A 24,593-nucleotide genomic window follows, 5' to 3' on the forward strand; every position below is an offset into this window, starting at 1 on the left:
TACACGTCATTGCATTTCCTACACATTACATCACATATTTTTGAATTAGCTTGGTTATTTTGCAGGAAACAATTCCTATGCATAGGGACCTACCAAATTCACAGCCATGAAAAACACGCCACGGACTGTGAAATCTGGTCTCCCCCTGTGAAATCTGGTCTTTTGTGTGCTTTTACCCTACGGATTTCATGGGAGAGACCAGTGTTTCTCAAATTGGGGGTCCTGGCCCAAAAAGGAGTTGCAGGGGGGTCACAAGGTTATTTTAGGGGGATTGAAGTATTGCCATCCTTACTTCTGCACTGCCCTCAGAGCTGGGTGGCCGGAGAATGGCGGCTGTTGGCTGGACACCCAGCTCTGAAGGCAGCGCCCTGCCAGAAGTAGCACAGAAGTAAGGGTGGCAATTCCATACCATGCCACCGTTTCTTCTGCGCTGCTGCTGGCAGTGGCTCTGCCTTCAGAGCTGGGTTCCCGGCCAGCAGCCCCCACTCTCCACCTGCCCAGCTCTGAAGGCAGCACCACCACCTGCAGCAGTTGAGAAGTAAGGGTAGCAGTACTGCTAGTACCCCCAAACTCCTTTTTCGATCAGGACCCCTACAATTACAACATTTCAGACTTAAATAGCTGAACTAATGAAATTTATGATTTTTAAAATCCTCTGACCGTGAAATTGACCAAAATGGACTGTGAATTTTGTAGGGCCCTACTTATACAGCATGCTCTGTCTATGCATTGTCCACATTTGACCTATTCCTTAGCTGATCTCTACAGTCCTAACTGTCCATTGTTATTCTTCTTCAAAGTAAATGGTTCCCTGGGAGCTCTCCTTCTTAGCTTGCTTGGACATTCTGTTTTTTTCAACCTCATAATCTATTTACCTCTCTGATGGGGTGGACTAGGCCCAGAGGCCCCCTGCTGGAGGTCTGAGGGTCCTACCACACCCTGTCCCAGAGAGGAGCAGAAGAGAAGTCCTCCAAGCAGCCTCTGTGGTTGTGCGGAAACAGCCAATGAGGGAAGCTGAAGGGAGCAGCCAATCGGGGCCCAGCAGGCTCACATAAAAAGAGTTGCAGGGCTGGAGTCATCTGTTGCTGCCTGGAGCTGGAGGAGAGACAACTGTGTTCCTGGCTGGCTGAAAGAGCAGCACGACCATGGACAGTTCAGTGTTGGCAGGGACTGGGGGAGCAAGAGAGAGCTCCTGGTTGGTTGTTGGGGCTGAGTAAGGACTGAGGCCAGGTTAGGCTGCAGAAAAAAAGTGTCTTTAGGGAGGAAACCTGGGGGTACAGGCCATAGCTGGGCTGGGACAAGTTAAAGACTGTATACCCCAGAAGAGATTTGTTCTGTTTCACATACATGTGTGAAACTTGGCCCGAGGCTGAGTCACTGAAAACCCATCCGAGAAACCCACCAACAGGGGTCACCACAAATCAGAGACTGCAGGCACATGCACTCAACCAGTGTGTGCTCGTGAGAGGTGGGTGCCGCCCTATTAGGATCTCCCTAATTCTATCTTTCAAGGAATGATGCCTCCTTCCAGGTGTTAATTACTCCTATCAGGTCAGGCCTCAGCTGCAAAGGACTTTCTTGTTCTTAGACTCATAGACTTTAAGGTCAGAAGGAGCCATCATGATCATCTAGTCCAGTGGTTCTCAAACTGTGGGTTGGGACTCCAAAGTGGGTGGTGACGCCATTTAAATGGGGTTGCCGGGGTGGCATTAGACTTGCTGGGGTGGAAGCCGAAGCCTGTGCCCCACCGCCTGGGGCCAAAGCCCGAGCTCCACCACCAAGGGTTGAAGCCAAAGCCCAAGGGCTTCAACCCTGGGTGGTGGGGTATAGGTTACAGGCTGGAGCCCTTGGGCTTTGGCCCCACCACCTGAGGTGGTGGGGCTCTGGCTTTGGCGGGGCTCGGGCGGGCTCAGGCTTCGGTCCCCCGTCCTGGGGTCGTGAAGTAATTTTTGTTGTCAGAAGGGGATCGCGATGCAATGGAGTTTGAGAACCCCTGATCTAGTCTGATCTCCTGCCATAACTGCAGGCCACAGAACCTCACTCATCCATTCCTGTAATAGACCCCATAACCTCTGGCTGAGTTACTGACATCCCCGAATTATGGTTTTGAGACTTCTTGCCAATAATCTCACCATGTCTCTCTTATCTGAACTGTTGTCTCAAACTTTATCTTGGTCTTTTTTGCCTATATGAGGGTCTGAGAATAGAGCAAATCATCTCATATGTGAGTAATGTTATTCTTTTGAGCTCTTAGCCCATGTCTATGTGAGAAAGTCACACAGGTTTAAATAAAAGCATGATTTAAACTGATTTAGTTAAAACAGTGAGACAGTTTTGTTGACACTCTTATTTCACTATAACTGTGGCCTATTTTTGCAATATGGCCTAATTATCCTCTTTCTCTGACTGGATCTTGATGGTGGCTAACACCTTCTTCCCCATGGTTTCAAACATGTCAGAGGGGGAGAATCTCTCCTGCTTCTCTGGTTCAAGTTTTTCATGATCCAAAGCCAAGCTCCCCTTCTTTGAAGGATGATGACATTCATGGAAGGATATGAGGATCTTTATCACTTTTGTGCTATTCATCCCTTTAATTCTTCCAAACTACAGCTGGAAAGGAAGTGGAGGACAACATCTTTAAAACAGCCCAGTTCTTCCTCTTGGGAAGAATAGTTTCAAAGATAAAACGTCCTTGCCAAATTACAGCTTAAGAACCAGTGATGGAACCTTGAAACTTTTCCCTTCCAACCTTGTAGAGGTGTCTCTGGAAGAGACGCAGCTGATGTGGAGGAAGCAGAGGTCCCAAACTCCAGGCCTTTTTCTCTGACATTGTGAGGGTCCACAGGCTGGGAGCAATCGTGGTAGAGCTCCCTTTCTGTGGCTCCTGAAAGGGTCTGCTTCTACAGACAAAAGATAGTTCAGTGGCTAGGGTGCTAGCCTGGGATTAAGGAGACCAGTATTCAATTTCCTGTTCTGCTACAAGCTTCCACTGTGGGCTAGTCTCTCTGTGCCTCAGTTCCCTATCTGTAAAATGGCAGGAAATAGTACCTTGCAGGAGTGTTGTGAGGATAAGTATATTAAAGATGTGAGGTACTCAGATACTACAATAATGAGAGCCAGGTAAGCAAGTAACATATCTAGGGAGCCCCTCTTGGTCTTCAGCTTTCTCCATTTGGCCTGCTTGTCCTGATAGGTGATAGAGAGAATGATTTTGCCCTTAGGAGAGAGAAGGGAGAATTTTTTTCCTTGCTGATGTCCCAAAACCAGCCTTAAAAGGTGTGGTTGCAGCTCTGCTTGTACCCCTGGAGACAGAGAAACTGGTACAAAGATAGGAGGGGTGTGGGGTAAGTGCTGGAGCCACCTGGACAAGTCTGAACTGCCTCAAATATTTCTGAGTAGAGAGGTGCAGTCCAATTGTGTCAATGTGCAGGACAGCTCAGGATTCAGAAAGAATGATTAAGGCAGATAAATGACAGTGACGGCTATATTTGGCTATTTGCAAATATCATTCAGTGTATACAATGGCTCAGCTCCGTACTGGCAAATATATCTGGAAAATATGATTTGACAAAGGAGAAACCATACGTCCTTGCAAAATAACTGACCTTTTCTTTTAAGACAGAGCAGGTTAATGTCATTTTAAATGAAAACTGATTTCCCTTTCACCAGTGTAAGGAAAGCAAATACGGTGAAGTTAAGCCCACCCTTTTAGAAGATGGATAGGTTGATTCAATTAGCTAAATGGAGATCTGCTATCTGAAGACGGAAAATTCTGCTTGGAAGTATCTTAATATGAATAATTTAGTTGTCAAGAGTCCTAAATGGCAACACCAACATGTAGCCAAATGAAGACTACTACTATTTTGCTCAGGCTGTGCTCACTTTGAGAGACTTCTGGCTATTTCTCTGCAAAAGTGAGCTAAGACCTAGGCCACTTGTCTCCATTATGTACCCTAATTAAAAGTGTAAATGCCTGTATTCTCATGCAAGACTGCATCATATATAAAGTTTTTTTTCCCTCTTCTCATATTGACCTAAGGTTTTTTATTCTTCTCATCGCTTTCCCTTTCTAATCTTTCTTCTCTCTCAATAATTGCTCCCATTCTCAGTTTGTCTTTTACATATTGTGTTAGGAAGGAGCTCTCTATTGGGTCCATAACCTCTTTACTTGATGTTGTGTGCTTGTGTTTGTTTGGTAATTGAAATGTCCCAACAGAGCTGGTCTGCCCACTCCATAATCCTCTTTCAATTCTCTGTCATAATCTCTTCAATGAGATACTCCTAATCAGACAGAAAAACAGCCAACTCCTTTCTGCAGTTTACTCCCTTTGCTATCTTTAATTTTGAGTTCTAATGTTTCAGCCCCATCCATTGTTAAAAATACCTTCCATATACCAATCATAATAAAAAAAGGGAATTTTTCACTCTCAGTAGATGGTAGAACATGGAGTAGTAGCCTGAAGCTAAGAAAAGAAAAATGTAAACAATATACTATATAAGGGGGAAAATGGAGGTTATTTGCCAGGAGTAATTCTGTTTTCTGCACTTGCTGCCTCCACAGACATAGTAGGAGTTGTGTGCCTAGCCTCAAAATATTTTTTTACAGTAGTGGGCACTTAGGCCTGGTCTACACTAGAAAATTAAGTCGACATACCTCAAATCCATACCCCCTCAGTGGCATAGTTAAACTGACCTAGCCCCCAATGGTGCAGCTGTGCTGCTGTAGCTTTTGAAGTGTAGAGAAGCCCTAAGAAGGCATACACAATCACTCTGAGAATGAGACATTTGGAGTAAATCTAAGTACCGCCTTATCTTTGTGGAAAAAGGTAAAAGTTAGGTTGGCCTTAAAGCACTGTACGTCTGAGACCTTTCTGGCAGAGATGATGACAACTAAGAATGAAACATTCTGAGAGAGTGCATACAGGTTTTTATGAGTTCAGAAGTTTGGTTAAATTCAAATCCCAAGGTCCAACAGACTCTCACGTAGAGGGCATCTGTTTTTAAGAACTTTTAAATTACATTCTGATCCTTTTCTCAGAGACAAGGTAGATAGAAAAAGCAGAGAAGTAAAAGTTAGTAGTTGCTAGGGATAGCTGTGATTTCAGAGTCAAAAGAAAGTCCAACATAATTGGAATTAGACAAGAAACAAGGCCAAGGTGCCTCTCTCCAGCAGAAACCTTTTCGAGTTCCATTTGACAGCATATCACCTCCTGTTGAAAGGCATTCTGGACTCCAACAGGACTGCCTCAATCTCTGTAGACAAGCACAGGAAGTGCCTTAGAAGCACAGCAGCCATGCTACCAGGTGAGATTATCTGATGGGATTAGAGTTCTTGACTTGGGGAAGAGATTCGTAGATCAGAAGGAACAATTACGATTATCTAGTCTGACCTCTTGTATAGTACAGGCTGGCTTCCCTGAATTAATTTATGTTTGAACTAAAGCATATCTTTTAGAAAAATATTCTATCTTGATTTAAAGATTTCCATTGATGGTGAATCTTGATCTATGAAAAGGACCAGAAGCTCTGAGAATGAGGACTGCAATATCTAGACCAGCGCAAGTATAACCAACCTGGATCCGTCCTCTCCAATATTCGGCAGTGCTCTTGGGATGAGAGGCCATAAAAGGAAGACATAAAAAAATCTATTTCCCTCACTGTTAACTTAATAAATGTGCAGACTGCCATTTAAATCCATCCCTGTGCCTATCATTGAACTGTGTGCGCTAATCGAACTTCCTATCTATCCCCTGTAAGCATTTCTAAGGTGCCCATCACCTGTTTCCACACTTCATTGAGACTTACCTTTGCCCCTATCAACCTTTCCTTATCCCTTCTCGGCAGGATGCATGATGCCTCATCCATTGCTGTAGCCAATGCAGAGCAACTGTGCAGACACCAGGGGATCAGACTCTTCCTCTGCAGCTGCCAGCAGAGCTCCTCATGTGTAGATGTGAACATATACACCCTCTGAGCTATCAAGGTGTGGGGCCCCTGAATTCACTCAATGTACAGACCAGCAGACTGTGAATGCTGGTGAATTCTACCTACGAAATATATCAGATGTGTGTTGACACATGCTCCATCCTAAGAGCTGAGACTAGGCCATCAATGTTTGATGGTGTCTGCAGCTGTGAAATGAACTCATAAATCATGCATAATCACGCATAAAGAATGAAAAAAGATATTCCAAAATTTGCAGCAGTCACTTAACCCATGTTGTTGTCACCCAGAAAACAGCAAGTAAAATAAAGTAAATTGCTGTTATATACTGACAATTATTATTTATCTAATAATTATACAATGTTCATCACTGAGCATCTCCATGACTAGATGATAAGGACCTTTGGTATGTACTAGTTTAAAAATGAAAAAATCCACTCTAAGGATTCCAAATTGAAATCAATAGCAACGGCCAAGACAGGCTGCTGATTCCAACAGCTAACATATGTCAGTGCAATTGTGATCTATCTGAGATATGTCAAATGCAGTGCTTAGATTCAGTCAAAATATGACTATGAAAAGACCCTAATATTCACACAGTTGACTGCACTGTGCCAAACAGATGAGGCACATTGGAAATTTATGCAAAATGTGTCTTCTGGTTGAGAAGAGGCTACGAAAACTTCTCCTGCTTGATCTGGTAGAGAGAATCTCCCTTTTAACAAACCTAGGGCTTGACCCAAAACCAACTGAAGACAATGGAAAAACTCTAATTTCAATAGTCTTTGTGCCACACCCATGGAGAGCACAAGGATTCTGATTTAAGTTTTTGCTGAGGTCTGTTCAGAGCACACACAACAAAACTCCTGCTAACAGGGAAGTTTGCTCTAGTAGTCATGACACAGACTAACACAGAGAAGAGACCATTACATGTATTTCTTGAGGACAAAGTTTTAAACCAATAACATCAAAATAGATGCCCCTCCTGAGCTTCCAAGGCTATGGTGACTACTCTAGCAAAAAACAGATTAATTTTCAATTTAAAAATAAAACTTCAGTGTTTAAATAAACCAGTGGGGTGGCCCTGGTAAATTGGAATATTTGCAAAGAAGGGTGGGGTTCAACTAAGAGATACACTATAATGAATATCTTTACATACTGCCACCAGTGAATTGATGAAAATGTATACATGTTTTTGTTAAAAATGGCTTTCCAAAAATTACTTCTGGGGGAATTCTGTGCCACTGTGCAATGCAGAATGGGGGTTGCCACTAGGGGCTGCTGGACCTGTCAGAGCCCAGCTCACAAACAGAAGACACTGTTGGTGGGAGGGGGATGGAGCTGGAGGGCTCCGGGCAGCTTCAGGTCCCGGCATGCCCTGAAAGAAGGAGGCAGAGTGCAGGAAACTCCACACAAGCCCAGGACCCAGCATCAGGCTGTTTCTCTGTCTGTATCCCTGGGCTCTGGGAATGTCTGGGCTGGGGAGGCCTCCACAGCTGGGGGGCATAAGAGTGTGGGTGTCTGGGCTGTGGGGGGGGGTCCCCATGGTTGGGCTCTGGGAAAGGGGTTGTGGGTGTCTGGCCTCCTGGCTGGGTTCTGGATAGAGATGGGGCAGAGAAACAGGAACTGGATTGTCGTAGGGGTTTCTTTAACTCTCTACTCCTGGGGGAATTTTTTGTGTGTCTGCATTGTTACAGACAGAGTTCTGAAAGGTACTTTGAAGTAAATTAACAAAACAATTCAAACTGGGGTGATTATATGTAGTGTTATTCTGACAAATTAAATATGCAGAATTTTAAAATATGGTACACAGAATTTTTAATTTTTTGGTGCAGAATTCTCCCAGGAATAAAGAATATGTAATTGTCATACACAAAATGACTGCACGAACTATATCTTGCAGAAGATAACTGAAACCACATAGAAGAACCATCAGAATCTCACATGACCAGCTACTAGAAGAATCCATGCTATGAATGGTGCAATTGAATTTTCTTCAATTATATCAACTATTGTATTTTTCAAAAGGCCATATATAAAAATCTTACAGAAAGTCTATACAAAATACCATTAGTCTGCTCTTTTTGTTTAGTAAAGTATCTACTTTTGGTACACTAATGAATGTTTTAAAGAGTATGGAATTTTTTCTAAGAGTTATTTTAAGTCTAAAAACAAAATGAACTGTCAAAATGACCCTTCTGTATTGTAAAAAATGTTAGAGTTATAGCCCACAATTAAATAAAACTCTGTTTGTTAACATTACCGTTTCTGAAAGGATCACTGCTTCAGACTGTTGCAGAGAAATATCGGTAGATTTCAACTCTTTATCAAATATCTCCTGGTGTTTGCTGTTCCTTTTTTCCTTCTTCTTTTCCTTCTTATCTAGGTCATCCTTGTCCAATTTATCTTGAGACCTAGAATGCATCTTTTTTGGCAGAAGAGGTTCAAGCACAAACCTGAAGGAAAATTTGGTTTATTTAGACCAATGAAATATTACTGTCAAACAACAAATTTTATATTTCCCCAGTTCCCAACAACAGTATAATTTTAGTCCAGAGATCTTTTGTTAACCAAGTAAGGCTCATTATCATGACGGGGAAAGAAGGTAACTGTAATTGTTTCATGCTAAAATTTAATGCAGAACTGTTAATGAACAGTACTGTGTACCTCCCAGTTCTGAGGTAAATTTACTGTTAGATGGTTACACACACTGATAAGCATCTCTCTGTGTGTTTATATATCATCACATTTATAGATCACACCATCATCCACTGCACATGTACAGCCTGCTTCATTCACTGCAAATCTTAGTAATTCACAAATGATCATAATGCAAATTGATGAAGTTCTACTTCATGAATATAGGCAGTACTTGTACATACACTTTACAGGATCATATACATATGCATACTGTGTATACATGTACACAAAAAAGTACATTAAAAGATTATTATTAAGGTTGCAAAGTCAAGCACTGAAAAGTTAGGAAATGCCAGAACTGATGTTGCCTCCGCAACCTTAATTCGGCAACCTTAAACCTTAAATCTTGTGCATATGCATTATGATAAAGACTCTAATTACACAATCACATACTATTTTCTCTGCAGGACTCCTGCCTCATTCATTACTCAGGACAGACATGCTCTGAGTATGAACCATGGTTATGCAGAGAAGGAGGCTATTGTCTGCTGGCCCCCTGCTTCATTTGTTGCAGAAGTTGGAAGGCGTATAGTGACTAGAGCTGGTAGAAAATTTTCCAGTTTAACGGTTTTGAGGTTGAACTAACTGGTTCCCTGTTGTCTTGCCTTGAACCCAAAATGCCTGCTCTTAGTTCAGGTGCCCAAATCTGGACCCAGGACAACCCACAATAGCTCAGAGCTGCTGCAATTGCAGGGAAATTCCTGCTCTGCCCAAGGCTAGACCATGCCCAGTACAGACGGAATCATTGGGAAATTTAGCTGCAGTTTAGCAAGTGTCTACTACATGTGTGCAAAATGCGATTTTTCAGAGGCTTATAGCTTGGCCGGCTTGGGATGGGTGGATCTTCACAGGCACAGCAAAAGACTCACCTCCTTGCCAAATTTTTAGTCCCTGCTCCAAAGCATGGATGCATTAGAGATTGTCAAAGAAAAGGTTCCCGGAATTTTTTTTACCTGGGCATAACAATGTATTTTTTCCTAGTTTTGTTTTCAGGAATCTGAACTGTTTCAGCTGAAATCTTCCAAAGAAAATTCAACCTGAGGCAGACATCTGGCATGGAAAATTCAACCCACATGGGTTAAAGATTGGCAAAGTTATAAGCAACTGAAAACAGGGTTTATAATGGGAAGTGTCAGGCAACCTTAATTATAAACCGTGCTACCAACTGCATGTATAACAACATAATGCATAATATGTGATTAGATGTGTATGTGTATGCATATATTTACAGACCATGATGTTTGTGCATACACTGTACTGTTAGGGTAAAAGAGCAATTCCAAGCTTCTGATGCTATCAAAAAGATCAAAGGATGACAAGTCAGTGAAAGTCTTTAGGTTCGGTTATTTATTGCCAATAACTAAGGGCAAGGTTGATTTCTGAATAGTAGATGAATTTTCATAACTGGAACAGTACAAACCTCAGGCATTTGGTAAACATACATGTATTTTGAGTGTGTGAATATATGCAAGGCTGGTACCCTATCATAACCTCTCTTTGAAAAGATTAAATTTTTACCCTTCACAGTTGACTATTTTTTGCTCCAACTGTACAGCAGAAGCCTTTAGGGTTTTAATGAACTTTTAAAAGAAAATAATAAACAGTTCAATATTTAAACATGTTTTTAAATTTTATTATTTAAATACGCCAAGGAAAACTCTAAGGAATATTTGAATGATATTTTTCTGTTTTGAGTCCATTGGCTTAAATTTCCAGCAAATTAAAGACCTAAACATACTATGACTCCTTTCGGGCTAATTTTTCAGGTATAATGGGCAGCGTAAAAGGTAAATTTTTCTATAAAATTAGCTTAAAAAAGATAAATTTCAGACTAAAAATTATTTTGATATGTATTTGATCTTATGAAAGATGAAGAGAACACAACCTAGGTTAAACATTATACTAAAGAATTTATAAAAACAAATTAAAATTATCACATGGCAGAAAGACAAACTGTGTGATACAAAGTCAATCTTCTTTATGAGAAAGCTTTCTTCATAAGGAAGAAAAGTATATACTGAGCTATAATGCCTGCATCTCTAGGGTCTGATCCTGCACTGGGATCCACTAGTGCGGACCTCCCACTGACCTTGAGAAATCCCCTGAAGTTATCTGAGGTTCAAAGGCTCAGGGTTGTGTACTAGAGGTTTCCAGTGTAGAATCAAGGATTATATTTGCATAACATATATAGTATACATATATATTTCAACATGGTGACTGTGATGGGGTGTACCAGGCCCTTTGAGGCCCTCGGGAAGACCCTGCAGTCCTACCACACCCCGCCACAGAAAGAAGGCAATAGAGTGGGGTCCTCTAAGTGGCCTAGAGAGGCTGAAGGGAGGCAGCCAATCAGAGCCTAGAAGGCTCATATAAAAGGAGTTGCAGGGCCTGGACAGCTCAGTTGCTGGCTGGAGCCAAAGGAGGAAGTGCAATGTTGCTGGCTGGCTGAGGAAGCTGCAGCAGCAGCTGGACAGAGCAGTTGTTGGCTGGGACCAGAAGAAGTGGAAGGCTGGAAGATTCCACAGGTATGGAGAATGAGGAGAAACCCTGCCTAAGCAGGGATAGGACTGTGAAGCTCTCCAAGCACAGAGGGAGAGAGAGACTTGACAAGAAGGGCCAAAGACTGTTAAAAGCTGACGAGGTAAAGGGCCTGTGAGAAAGAACCCTGAGAGAACAGGGAAGAGACTGTTTCAGACTCTCTAGGCAAGGAGGCTTGGGAGAGACCCTGCTTAAACAGGGAACAGGCCAAGCACCCAAGAAGCTGATGGGACAGAGTGGGAAGCAGCCCAAGGAATGCAGGAATAGACACTAGCGAAGGAAGCAACGGGTGACTACTAGTTTTAGGATCTCTGGGTTACGACCCAGAGTAGTGGGTAGGGCCGGATCCCTCCACCAGACACAGGCTGAGTGGCAAAGGGCTGAGGAGGCAACAAGTTTTGTGTGGAGCCCAAGAAGGTGGAAAGTGCTCAAACAGGCCCAGAGATGGGACTGAGGACCTCGGGGAGGGGCCAACCATTTGTTGGACTGTGTTACCCTGGTCGGGGTTTATTTTCTATTTGTTTCACATATAGGCTGAGTCACTGAAAAAACATCTGAAAAGAGAAACTGCTGGTGGAGGGTGCCACAAAAAAAGAGTACAGGCATGTGCCTGGCTAGAAGAAGGCACCTGCAGTCTACATTTTTACAGACACAAAGAAATATGCAGTAAGTATTACAGGCAGGATTATTCATATTTACTAAATTACAGTATTTCCAAAGAATCGAAACTCAGAATACTAACATATGATAATATGTATTTATAAATGAGCTAGTGCCCACTATTCAAATATTTTATACAGTATTTTATACATGAAGGTCTATATTGAAGAAAACGCGTAGGGAATTTATGCTAGTAACATTCATTTGCATCGATGACAACAGACTCTCCTTGGCGTTTATCTTCTTCAGAGCCTAGTTCCAAAATTACTGATTCTTGTTAATTAATTTTTGGGTTCTGTTTTGTTTTTACAATCCTCTTTCAAGTACATTTTGGCAATCCTGAAATCAGAGCTACTGCCTCCGTTGTTAATCTGTAACTTTTATCAGCAGCGGTGTGAATTTTTAAAGCTATGTTTTAAATCTAAACTAAGACTATAATGAACCTTCTGCAATATGCTGACCCATTCAAACTCATATCAGACTTCTTACAAAAACGTTGCTAAATAATTATGTAAAACACTGACGTGATTTTAAAAAAGAAGAACTGGTTGGAAATCTTCAGATGTAATATTTTTCCACTGGAAAATAACAATTTGCTAAAATCGAAATGTTCAATGGGAATGTGATGATTAAGATGAAATTCCAGTGGAAACATGGACACCACCTGCTACTGGAAATCTGGTTTCCTGCCTGGCAGTCTGCTGGGGAGCATGGGCTTCCAGGCTCCTGGCTCCTTGACAGCCTGGAGTTCCAGGATTCCAGACTCCAAGCTCCTTGGCAGCACCAGCTTCCAGCCAGACTACCAGTTTGACTGCCCCAGAGCCAGGACTTCCAGGGCTGAGGCTGCCCAGCTCCCCATCTGGAGGGTTCCCACAGCTCTGGGAAGCCGTTGGAGCATTGAAAACATTTTGAAAAGGTTGAAATGAAATGTTGCTTTTTCTAAATGAAATTTTGGAATTCCTGTTCTCTGGAAAATTTTGAAATTTCACTTTTTGTACTATGTGAGGACAATTTTTTTTTTAATTTTGGAATTTCCCACAGAATTGAAATTCCACTTTCTGACCAGCCCCTCTTAGAACTTAAGTTTATTCATCAGACGTCTGACAAAAGACATTCATATCAGCACCTTGAAGAAGTGGGTCTGTGATGAGGTGGACTAGGCCCTGAGGTCCCCTGCTGGAGGCCTGTGGCCCTGCCACACCCTATCACAGAAAAGGGCAGTAGAGAGGGCCTCCAAGCTGCTTCCAGTGGCTGTTTGGGAAGCAGCCAATCAGGGTCCAGCAGGCTAGAAAAGAAGAGTTGCAGGGCCAGAGTGAGTTCAGTGCCTTGCTAGAGCTAGGGGAGTGCAGATGGTGTGTGGCTGGCTGAGGGAGCTGCAAGACCTCAGACAAGGTAGTGCTGCCAGAAGCCAGGAAGAGCGAGAAGGAGCCCTGACCTGGTTGCAGGGATTCCATCCAGACAAGGCCCTGAGGTAAGGGTGAAGACAGTACAGAGCTGCGGGGAAGTGGCCCAGGGAAGTACAGAGCTGCGGGGAAGTGGCCCAGGGAGCAGCGCAACTTAGATAAAGGGACACAACGACAGCTGCTATCTACAGGATCCCTGGGCTGGGACCTGGAGGAGTGGGTGGGCCCAGGTCCCCTTGAGCCTCCCATTAGTCACTGGGGGAAGTGGACTGGACATTGAGACACCACAGAAGGGGGAACTCAACTCTTTTAGTGGCCTAGCTGAAGAGCTGGGGCCAGAAAGGCCCTGAAAGGGCAAACTTATTACCTCCAGGGAAGGAGTCCTGGAGCAGGGACAAACTGAGAGGTGCAGGCACACACCCTCGGCCAAGGAGGCACTCATGAGAGGTGAGTGCACCCCGTTACAGGGCCCTTACTAATTAACCTTATGATCAGGAACTGACTCACAAAAGGGTGAAATGACTTCCCCGAGGTTACAAAGCAGGCTAATGTCAGAGCTTGAATAGAACATAGGTCTCCTGGTCTTTGTGTTCTAACCCAGGAGTGATTACTACCATTTAGGTAGTGATTTAACTGCTTCTCTACTGAGCACATTATTAATAATACCGCAACAGAAAATCAGAGGCCATTTCTAGAATCAGGGCACCACTTGTGCTGGGAGCTGTACTGAGGCAGCCAGCAAGCGGAAAAATTCTGTTTTGGGCTCCCAAAATGGAATTTTTCTGGAAATCCCTTCCCATGAGAAATGTCATGCTTTTGACTTCCCAATTCAGGACAATTTTTTTTTTCAAAAACACAAAATTTTCCATGGGAAGGGATTTCCATGTCCTGGCCAGCTCTACTAATTTCTTTAGGTCTTCCATCGTCTAATTTGTTTAGTCAAAAACTTTCTCCACTAATGTTAATCCAGCATTGTATACTCTAATGTAACCTATTTCTCTACAACTCTATTTATGATTAAAATGGAGAACAGTTTACAATGTAGATGATTCTTAAAGAAAAATACTTCTGCAAAACAAGCACTGGTTAGTGTTTGTACATTAAAGCATTCTTTGGGAATCTCACTTTCCAATGGGAAACATTAAATATTTAATAAAAAAATGTTGCTTCTAGTGCCTTAAAGTACAATTCTGAATGTCTTTCTTATTTTTCTTTCAGGATGCGATCAAACCTTATATATCAAATTAATATATAATTCCTTAACTACTGACAAAATCGTATCTAATTCCCTGAAATCACGCACATGGAAAACTTTGCTCGAACCTCAGTCAGATTCAGATACTTTATTGATAGATATACATACAATTTTAAGTCTATAGAATGTGTTATTTGTCCAAGAGGAAGCATGCAGTCAGAGATAAGGTTTTGCATTTGAGTATCATTTTGAGAACTCAGATGATGTTTGTATTGTGCCTGGTTGTACATTAGAATTACAAGTAAGTTTGATATTGTACTTATGGACTGTGGGTGCATTTTGGTGTTATGATGTTTGGGTGTGATTGAGATTGGTGTGAATATGAATGTTAGCTTAACTGGTGATTTCCTTGATTATTATTTATTTATTTTATTTTATTTATTTATTTGTTTTTTTTTTTTAAAGAGAATGAACAGATGGGCTTTGCACTTCAACAACCTTACCTCTAAGTTAAAGTTTTTTGTTTAGTTGAATTTTCAAGGGCTTTAATAAGCATGGTTAGCTATCAACACTGATATGCCCCCTCCACCTCTCAAACAATGAAAAGCCCTATTATATTTCATGCCCACCACCTCGATTTCACTTAATGGCCCCCCACATAGAGGTATCATCCACTCCCACATCCCTCTGCAGAGCCCTGTTCCACTCAATGCCGTCAATGAACAGACCAGACTGTCACCATACTTGCTCCATGCCCCCCCGCCCTGTTCCACATTCCCATGGTCCTGGTCCTTAATATGCTCCTCTCACCATATCCATGCTTCCTACCATTACCTGGTACTTCCTATTCACATTCAGCTTAAAATACACACATGTATAATTATTGGTGAGTACCAACATTTACATGTATCAATATCGATACCTATAAACAATTTAAGAGCCCAAAATAACAAAGTTTGGTGTGGACCTTACAGGAAACCATACACTTTCACCTTCTTAGACATCAGGCAATTTTAGGTGTCACTACTGTTTGAAAGAAAAAAGTGTCCTTTCAAGCATGTTTTTATAACTACATATTGATTTTGTTTCCGATCGGTTCTGTATTAAATGTCCAAAATACTGTTCCAATTAAAAGCATTTTTCTAAAATAGTGACTTCTGAAAAGACCCATTTTTTCCCAAGTCAAAGAATCTTCAAACGTTTTGATCTCCAAGCCATGGGTAGAACTGTTTGTAGTAGCATGTCTCCTGAAAGGCCAAACTTCTGACGCTCAGTTCATTGGTGGATTAATGGGCCTAGCTGGACTTCTCACACAAATAAAGATCCAACTCCCATTGAAGTCCATAGGAATCTTTCAATTGATTTTAATGGGAATTAGGCATTAACATCTGTGCCACCTTTATGACTTTGATTAAATTGCATTGGTGTAGGTGGTGACATAATATTCCCCAGTCTCTGTTTGGAGAAGTTATGTGAGTTTTACTACTTAACCTCAAGTAATTTTTCATGAGATTGCAGACCCAGCAAAATCATATTCACTTGTTCTCCCCATGGAGGAGTGTAACAGCTAGCTCTAGGTTTACTTGAAGTCAGCAGGGCGCCTATACTGAATACCCTTTTAGGAGTGTAATGAGCAACTTCTCCCCAAAAAAACCCCTATTTCCCTTTTATTACAAGTAAAAACCTGTATTAACTGTGTAATTAAACAAATTAAGACCTTTCTAGACCTCCCAGTTTACCCATATGACCATTTAGCAGCTGAATGTAGTAAGGAAATGGCACCAAAATGAAGACAGAAATACATAAGGCGTTTGCAGTTAAACTCTGAAAGGTGTTCACATAACTTCACCCACCTCACCACCCTTACAGATATTTGGATTAAATGTGAGGTTGTGACACAAAGACCCATTTGCGGTTCACTATTCTGTATCAGCAGCTCTCATCAGGCCTGACATACTCATTAAACTTAACACACTCTTGTCAATCTGTAACTAAAAGGCGTCATGTAAGATATCACTGAAAACTAACTCCTCACTGATCATTAATAGTCTTGCATGACATATGTACAGGGTGTGTACAAAAAGTTAAGGGTATGTGCTAGAATTATGTTCCTAAAATGCACAAGCCCAAGGTCCATCATGGAAAGAAGAAAGATCGGTAAGAAATCTACCTTGTACCAACCAAGGCTGTAGCTTATTTAGTTAAGTCTTAGCCACTAGACAGCATATTTTCTTTTATTTGCTTGTAACCATTTTGTCTTTATCCCTTGTACTTGAACTCACTTAAAACCTCTCTTTGTTAATAAACTTGTTTTACTTTTAATCTAAACCAACCCAGTGTTATGCTTGTATTGAAGTGAATGTTAAGTTCAGTTAAGGCAACAAGTTGCTGTGATTTTGTCTCTTTAAAGGAGCAACAGACATTATTAAATCTCAGTGTTCTAGGAGAGGGCTGGACAGTTCAGGACAGATGGTTTTGGGGAAATTAGGGACAGAGGGCATGTTGGGGTCACCCTGCAATTAGTAACCAAGGCTGGTTAAGACCAGGATGGGGCTGTTGTGTTGTAGGCAGGCTGCTGGGGTCAGAGTAATGAACCACGGTTGCCCAGCACACAGACACTCAGTGCATTCTTGTATGCTTACTGGGAGCATCCAGACAAGGAGCTACAGCATTTAAGGCACTCAGGATTACAGGACAAGTGGTGACACAACCTCTCACTGGTCTGAATTGCAACCCAGAACATGACAGATGTACAGCCTGGCAAAAGTCAGACAAAGGTCTTTGTGCATATTAAACTATAGGTATGTTCAACTTTCCAAGGCACTATGTGCCTGAGCCAAAGTACATTAAAATAAATTGAAAAACTCCCATTAATTTCAATGAGCCTTGGATCAGGCCCTATTTCACAGTGAGCTTCAAAACTAAGTGTTTTTTTTTCTGGTGATGAAGTGTATCCAGTAGGTTGTCGTGATATTTATTAAACTGCCTTGCTGCTCGGTTCACTGTGTCAGCTGAGCTGCAAAATGAGCCTTGTTAGTTTCACTTTTCTGTTCAGGCTCTACTGAGTTCGCACGCACAGCTGACTTCAGGGGAAGGGGAGGGACCAACCTACATGGCTATAAAAGAAAATTGTACCTGTAATTCTTTGTAATAGTTCCACGTGTAAAAAGCTTACATAAAGAAGATGACTTGCATTATAGAGCTTTCTTCTGAATTGCACAACCTCTATGAAGCAGGATTAAAAAGGAAACGGAGTGGAGAAGGAGAACAAAGGAAAACGGATTCCAGTGGAATAATCCCAGACAAACTGTCCTCAACATGTGTGCCCCCCGCCACAAACATGCAGCCTGCCAAATGGTATGTACAACGGCAGAGCTGGGGTAGAGGTGCAGAATGGAAAAAGCTGAAAGAGGCAAAAATGTAAAAGGCTTAAATGAGGAGAGAAGAGCCAAATATGCAGATATGGAAAGAGTAATGTGAGGAGTGAGAAACAAAGAGAATGACACTTTTATGGTGGCAGCACACAGCCAGTTTTCCCCCGAGCCTGCTATAGATATAGTTTTCTTTTAAGTCATTTTCTGGTGATGAAGAGCAATCCTACCACAAAGCTTCACTTTTTGGCAGCTAAACCCTGCCTTACCCCAATCTGCACCTGGTAGACAAAGCATGAAGGGGCATATGAATGTTTAGGACATCTGGCATGTAAATACCTTGCAATGCTGGCTATAAAAGTGCCATGTGAATGTCTGTTCTCACTTTCAGGTGACATTGTAAATAAGAAGTGGGCAGCATTATCTCCCATAAATGTAAACAAACTTGTTTCTCTTAGTGATTGGCTCTACAAGAAGTAGGACTGAGTGGACTTGTAGGCTCTAAAGTTTTACATTGTTTTATTTTTGAGCGTAGTTACATTTTTAAGTTGTGCTTTCACGATAAAGAGATTGCACCACAGTACTTGTATGAGGTGAATTGAAAAATACTATTTTTATCATATTTATAGTGCAAATATTTGTAATAAAATAACAAAGTGATGGTACAATTTGTATTCTGTGTTGTAACTGAAATCAATATATTTGAAAATGTTGAAAAACATCAAAAATATTGAACAAATTTCAATTGGTATTCTATTGTTTAACAGTGCAATTTAAACTGCAATTAATCGACAGCCCCAATTAAAGTCAAATAGTGTATCTTGAAATCAGCATTGAGGAAAAACAAGATTCTTTTAAGAAATGATCATATTTGTTAAAAAAACAATGCTTTTCTTCTCAGTGGTAGTCCGTTTTAGAGAGATGGAAGTATCACTGCTGAGGAGGGAGGGAAAGAATTTTCTAAAATGCCAAATTTCTAATAAGACCCAGGTCTCCCGACATGCATACCCGAAACTGCTTTCAGTATAGAAACAATTTGCTCAAAATAAATGTACTTGAGTTTTATTTGCTCATATTGGTAACTTTATAAAACAAAGAACTAAGATAACACATGCAATATACTATATGTTTGTAATTAAAGTGTAATTAGGTGCTGACAGCTTCTCACAACCCAGTAAGGATTTGCATGCTGAATCTTTCTCCACAATTACAAGCTCTTAATTGTTATACCTTACTTACCCATCAGAGCCAGGTCTGGAAGGGGTACTATCTGACGAGACAGATGATACTGATGCAACAGATAAAGGTCTTGAAGATGAAGGCATTGTGAATGATCGAACCATAGACCTTGGCCGACTGCCTCGTCTGTCATCCAAACTTGAGGGCTACAACAAAGAAAAATATGATCTTATTCTTTTTAGAACACAACCTGAAATTTGTGAGTCATTATCATGTAATGCTGAATGGTTAAATGCTTTTTTTCCACCTAGAATTTTATGCTATTTCAGTTACAAGAAATTTATAATCACACAGATACTGTTACTAGATATATTTAAGAAAAAATGCAAACAGGCCCTGATTCAGGAAAGAACTTAAGCATATGCTTAATTTTAAACACAGGTATGGCTCTGCAAGGCAGGGGACTACAACGCCCAACAGCTCCTCCTCACCCCTTGCACTTCCCACTCTTCTGGCCAGGTAAGGGGAAAGGCCCTGAGAACCAGGAAGTGGCTGGGCTGTGGTTGGAAGCAGTGGCCGCAAGGAAGCCAGGAGCTGAGGTCAACTGAAGCAGTGGCCACCTGGAAACAGGAAGTTGGAGAGAAGTTGAAAACAGGAACAATATGGAGAGCCATCTGTGGAACAGGCTGTGACTGCCAGACATTACACCTGGGTGCAGGCTTGTGTGGGATTTATGGGGGAGCAGCAGTGGCTAGGCAGGAAGCCATTGCAGAGGGGCCCCAATGATAGACTCTAACTGAGCCTGGCTTGGAGACCTGCAAGGTCCTATTTGCATTGAGCAGAGATTGGACTGGAGAGGCACTAGCAGGCCTAAAGAGCCCCAATTCTCAATTGGACTGCCCCCTAGGGACTGAAACATTTACCATTATTACACTTAATACACTTTTTACTATAACTATTAAGCCTCTGTACCTAGGGTATTTGCAATCTTTCCCTTTCCTGTCAGTTCCACAAAAAATAACCTTTCCCTTAGCCATGATCAACAGGTTATCTCAAGTGCTTATAAACGAATGCACAAAGCCTTGGAAACAAGCAGGGAGAACTGGAGGTCCTGGTGATGTCAAGGAACTATGACGTGATTGGAATAACCGAGACTTGGTGGGATAACTCACATGACTGGAGTACTGTCATGGATGGTTATAAACTGTTCAGGAAGGACAGGCAGGGCAGAAAAGGTGGGGGAGTAGCACTGTATGTAAGGGAGCAGTATGACCGCTCAGAGCTCCGGTACGAAACTGTAGAAAAACCTGAGTGTCTCTGGATTAAGTTTAGAAGTGTGTGCAACAAGAGTGATGTAGTGGTGGGAGTCTGCTATAGACCACCGGACCAGGGGGATGAGGTAGATGAGGCTTTCTTCCAGCAGCTCACGGAAGCTACTAGATCGCATGCCCTGATTCTCATGGGTGACTTTAATTTTCCTGATATCTGCTGGGAGAGCAATACAGCGGTGCATAGACAATCCAGGAAGTTTTTGGAAAGCGTAGGGGACAATTTCCTGGCGCAAGTGCTAGAGGAGCCAACTAGGGGGGGCGCTTTTCTTGACCTGCTGCTCACAAACCGGGTAGAATTAGTGGGGGAAGCAAAAGTGGATGGGAATCTGGGAGGCAGTGACCATGAGTTGGTTGAGTTCAGGATCCTGACGCAGGGAAGAAAGGTAAGCAGCAGGATACGGACCCTGGACTTCAGGAAAGCAGACTTCGACTCCCTCAGGGAACGGACGGCCAGGATCCCCTGGGGGACTAACTTGAAGGGGAAAGGAGTCCAGGAGAGCTGGCTGTATTTCAAGGAATCCCTGTTGAGGTTACAGGGACAAACCATCCCGATCAGTCGAAAGAATAGTAAATATGGCAGGCGACCAGCTTGGCTTAATGGTGAAATCCTAGCGGATCTTAAACATAAAAAAGAAGCTTACAAGAAGTGGAAGGTTGGACATATGACCAGGGAAGAGTATAAAAATATTGCTCGGGCATATAGGAATGATATCAGGAGGGCCAAATCGCACCTGGAGCTGCAGCTAGCAAGAGATGTCAAGAGTAACAAGAAGGGTTTCTTCAGGTATGTTGGCAACAAGAAGAAAGCCAAGGAAAGTGTGGGCCCCTTACTGAATGAGGGAGGCAACCTAGTGACAGAGGATGTGGAAAAAGCTAATGTACTCAATGCTTTTTTTGCCTCTGTTTTCACTAACAAGGTCAGCTCCCAGACTGCTGCGCTGGGCATCACAAAATGGGGAAGAGATGGCCAGCCCTCTGTGGAGATAGAGGTGGTTAGGGACTATTTAGAAAAGCTGGACGTGCACAAGTCCATGGGGCCGGACGAGTTGCATCCGAGAGTGCTGAAGGAATTGGCGGCTGTGATTGCAGAACCATTGGCCATTATCTTTGAAAACTCGTGGCGAACGGGGGAAGTCCCGGATGACTGGAAAAAGGCTAATGTAGTGCCAATCTTTAAAAAAGGGAAGAAGGAGGATCCAGGGAACTACAGGCCAGTTTGCCTCACCTCAGTCCCTGGAAAAATCATGGAGCAGGTCCTCAAAGAATCAATCCTGAAGCACTTGCATGAGAGGAAAGTGATCAGGAACAGCCAGCATGGATTCACCAAGGGAAGGTCATGCCTGACTAATCTAATCACCTTTTATGATGAGATTACTGGTTCTGTGGATGAAGGGAAAGCAGTGGATGTATTGTTTCTTGACTTTAGCAAAGCTTTTGACACGGTCTCCCACAGTATTCTTGTCAGCAAGTTAAGGAAGTATGGGCTGGATGAATGCACTATAAGGTGGGTAGAAAGCTGGCTAGATTGTCGGGCTCAACGGGTAGTGATCAATGGCTCCATGTCTAGTTGGCAGCCGGTATCAAGTGGAGTGCCCCAAGGGTCGGTCCTGGGGCCGGTTTTGTTCAATATCTTCATAAATGATCTGGAGGATGGTGTCGATTGCACTCTCAGCAAATTTGCGGATGATACTAAACTGGGAGGAGAGGTAGATACGCTGGAGGGGAGGGATAGGATACAGAAGGACCTAGACAAATTGGAGGATTGGGCCAAAAGAAATCTGATGAGGTTCAATAAGGATAAGTGCAGGGTCCTGCACTTAGGATGGAAGAATCCAATGCACCGCTACAGACTAGGGACCGAATGGCTAGGCAGCAGTTCTGCGGAAAAGGACCTAGGGGTGACAGTGGACGAGAAGCTGGATATGAGTCAGCAGTGTGCCCTTGTTGCCAAGAAGGCCAATGGCATTTTGGGATGTATAAGTAGGGGCATAGCGAGCAGATTGAGGGACGTGATCGTTCCCCTCTATTCGACATTGGTGAGGCCTCATCTGGAGTACTGTGTCCAGTTTTGGGCCCCACACTACAAGAAGGATGTGGATAAATTGGAGAGAGTCCAGCGAAGGGCAACAAAAATGATTAGGGGTCTAGAACACATGACTTATGAGGAGAGGCTGATGGAGCTGGGATTATTTAGCCTGCAGAAGAGAAGAATGAGGGGGGATTTGATAGCTGCTTTCAACTACCTGAAAGGGGGTTCCAAAGAGGATGGCTCTAGACTGTTCTCAATGGTAGCAGATGACAGAACGAGGAGTAATGGTCTCAAGTTGCAGTGGGGGAGGTTTAGATTGGATATTAGGAAAAACTTTTTCACTAAGAGAGTGGTGAAACACTGGAATGCGTTACCTAGGGAGGTGGTAGAATCTCCTTCCTTAGAGGTTTTTAAGGTCAGGCTTGACAAAGCCCTGGCTGGGATGATTTAACTGGGAATTGGTCCTGCTTCGAGCAGGGGGTTGGACTAGATGACCTTCAGGGGTCCCTTCCAACCCTGATATTCTATGATTCTATGTGTCTGAATGGTTACTGGGACTCACCAGGGCTACCAGCACCGACAACGCCTAGATGTTGAACCGCCTACAGTTTCCTCCAAGTTGTGGTGCATGTGGCATGCTACTGGTACCCTAGTGTATTCCAGCACTGAGTAACAGCAATAATGAACCAAAGTTTTTAAAAAACCACAAATATGGTATTGCTGTTAACAGAGCCACTTTCACGGAGTGACATCTAGGTTGAGAAGAAAATATTTAAATGTCGTTTTTTATGCAGATGCTCTTTTATAGTTCTAAATATTTATACAAGCTTTGCTAGTCATTAATAACTGATATATGCATAAAATAATTGAACTTTCAGACAAAAATAAGAATCTCCTGCTGTTTAGTCACAGGTAGCTTTTCCACACTGTCAACTACTGCTAAGCTGGCATTGTACAAGAAAGACAGAAGTGATAAAATTCCATCAATTCTTAGTAGTGGATCAGAGTGACACTGGGAAGATAACACCAACTGGGTCTGACTTTCCAGTCATCTCTTTGACAATGTTAATGTGTATGACTGAAGCAAGTGACACATAAGTATAATTTATGTCAATATCTCGTTTCTCCTTGGGAATAAATTACTATTTAGAGGCACAGTGCATCAAACATATCAAGCAGGGATTTAAGGACCATAAAGGGAACAACATTTACAAGGATACTATCAAGGCTGGTAAGCTTCAGATAGGATTTCTCTCTCCTCTAAATATGTCATTACCTTAAAAATATCACCACTATAGAAGGATCTGAAAATGAGTTTCTGAAGTCAGGGCTGTCATAGTCAAATTCATCGGCCCATTCTGCTCCCCTTGTGCTTCTGGGGATTCCCCTGGTGCACAGGCTCTCATGCCACTCATCCCACAGACTCCCAGAGTAGGATGTTTAGTCAGGACAGAGAGTTGGTGTGGCTAGCGTGTGCTGTGTTCTTGCTATCTTCAGCTGGCATTTGTTCTCTTGGGGACTGTTGGCACCTAGCCCAGGATGTGCTAAGCTACACTGGCACTGATCAAAGAATCCGAGAGCTATGACCAGATCCCTGTTGTCCCACTCTACTATGCCCAGTGGAAATCTGGCACAGCAAGAATTCTGACTTAGTGTGTTTAAAATACACAATCTAAACACCTGTGTGATCCCCAGTAATAAAAGAAATTCAGGGCCAGATCCTGATCCCAATTCCACAAGTGTCAATCTGGAGTAGCACCATCACTGGACATACAGTGCTGTAAATCCATCGTAACGACGATCAGAATTTGGTGCACTGAATCTTGGATATAATATGTTTAGGTTACACATTCCATGAATTACAGTTTGCCTTTTTCATACAAGGGACATAATGTCAAGCTGCGCTTTCTAGTGGTGGAATCACCCTAGAATTAACCTTTAACAGACTTCTTTGCAAAATTTTCCTATTAGTGTTTCAATCGTTATTCACTAAGGACTAGGCTGTGGCTAGCTCTTTCATGGGTGTGCACTGTGCGGTGGGGTGGGATTAATGAACCACATCTTGTGCTGCCTCTGGTAAGGGCTACCCAAAATCTCAGACCTGTTGGGAGCTCCTGTCTGATTAATCCTCTTTACAGGTCCATACAAAGTTCAAAAATGGAATAGAGGGAGTCCTGTTTATTCTGCAGCTGTGAAATTCACCCAATACTGCAGAATAATGCTCCAAATTCAGAATTTCCATTT

At 42.5% G+C, this 24,593-nt stretch overlaps 1 protein-coding gene across 2 annotated transcripts in view; it reads right to left on the bottom strand.

Annotated features, from left to right (window-relative positions):
* Positions 1-24,593, bottom strand: part of DOCK1 (dedicator of cytokinesis 1) — a 563,486-nt gene that overhangs the window by 19,348 nt on the left and 519,545 nt on the right. For both annotated transcript variants that reach the window (XM_048857028.2, XM_048857026.2), the window contains exons 48-49: positions 19,050-19,195; positions 8,207-8,399 (exon numbers count right to left, since the gene is read on the bottom strand). In XM_048857028.2, the coding sequence (XP_048712985.1) occupies positions 8,207-8,399; positions 19,050-19,195 (339 nt within the window). The remainder of the gene's footprint in view (positions 1-8,206; positions 8,400-19,049; positions 19,196-24,593) is intronic.

The sequence above is a fragment of the Caretta caretta genome, chromosome 7 (genome assembly GCF_965140235.1).
Source record: "Caretta caretta isolate rCarCar2 chromosome 7, rCarCar1.hap1, whole genome shotgun sequence".
In the NCBI taxonomy this organism is placed as follows: domain Eukaryota; kingdom Metazoa; phylum Chordata; order Testudines; family Cheloniidae; genus Caretta; species Caretta caretta.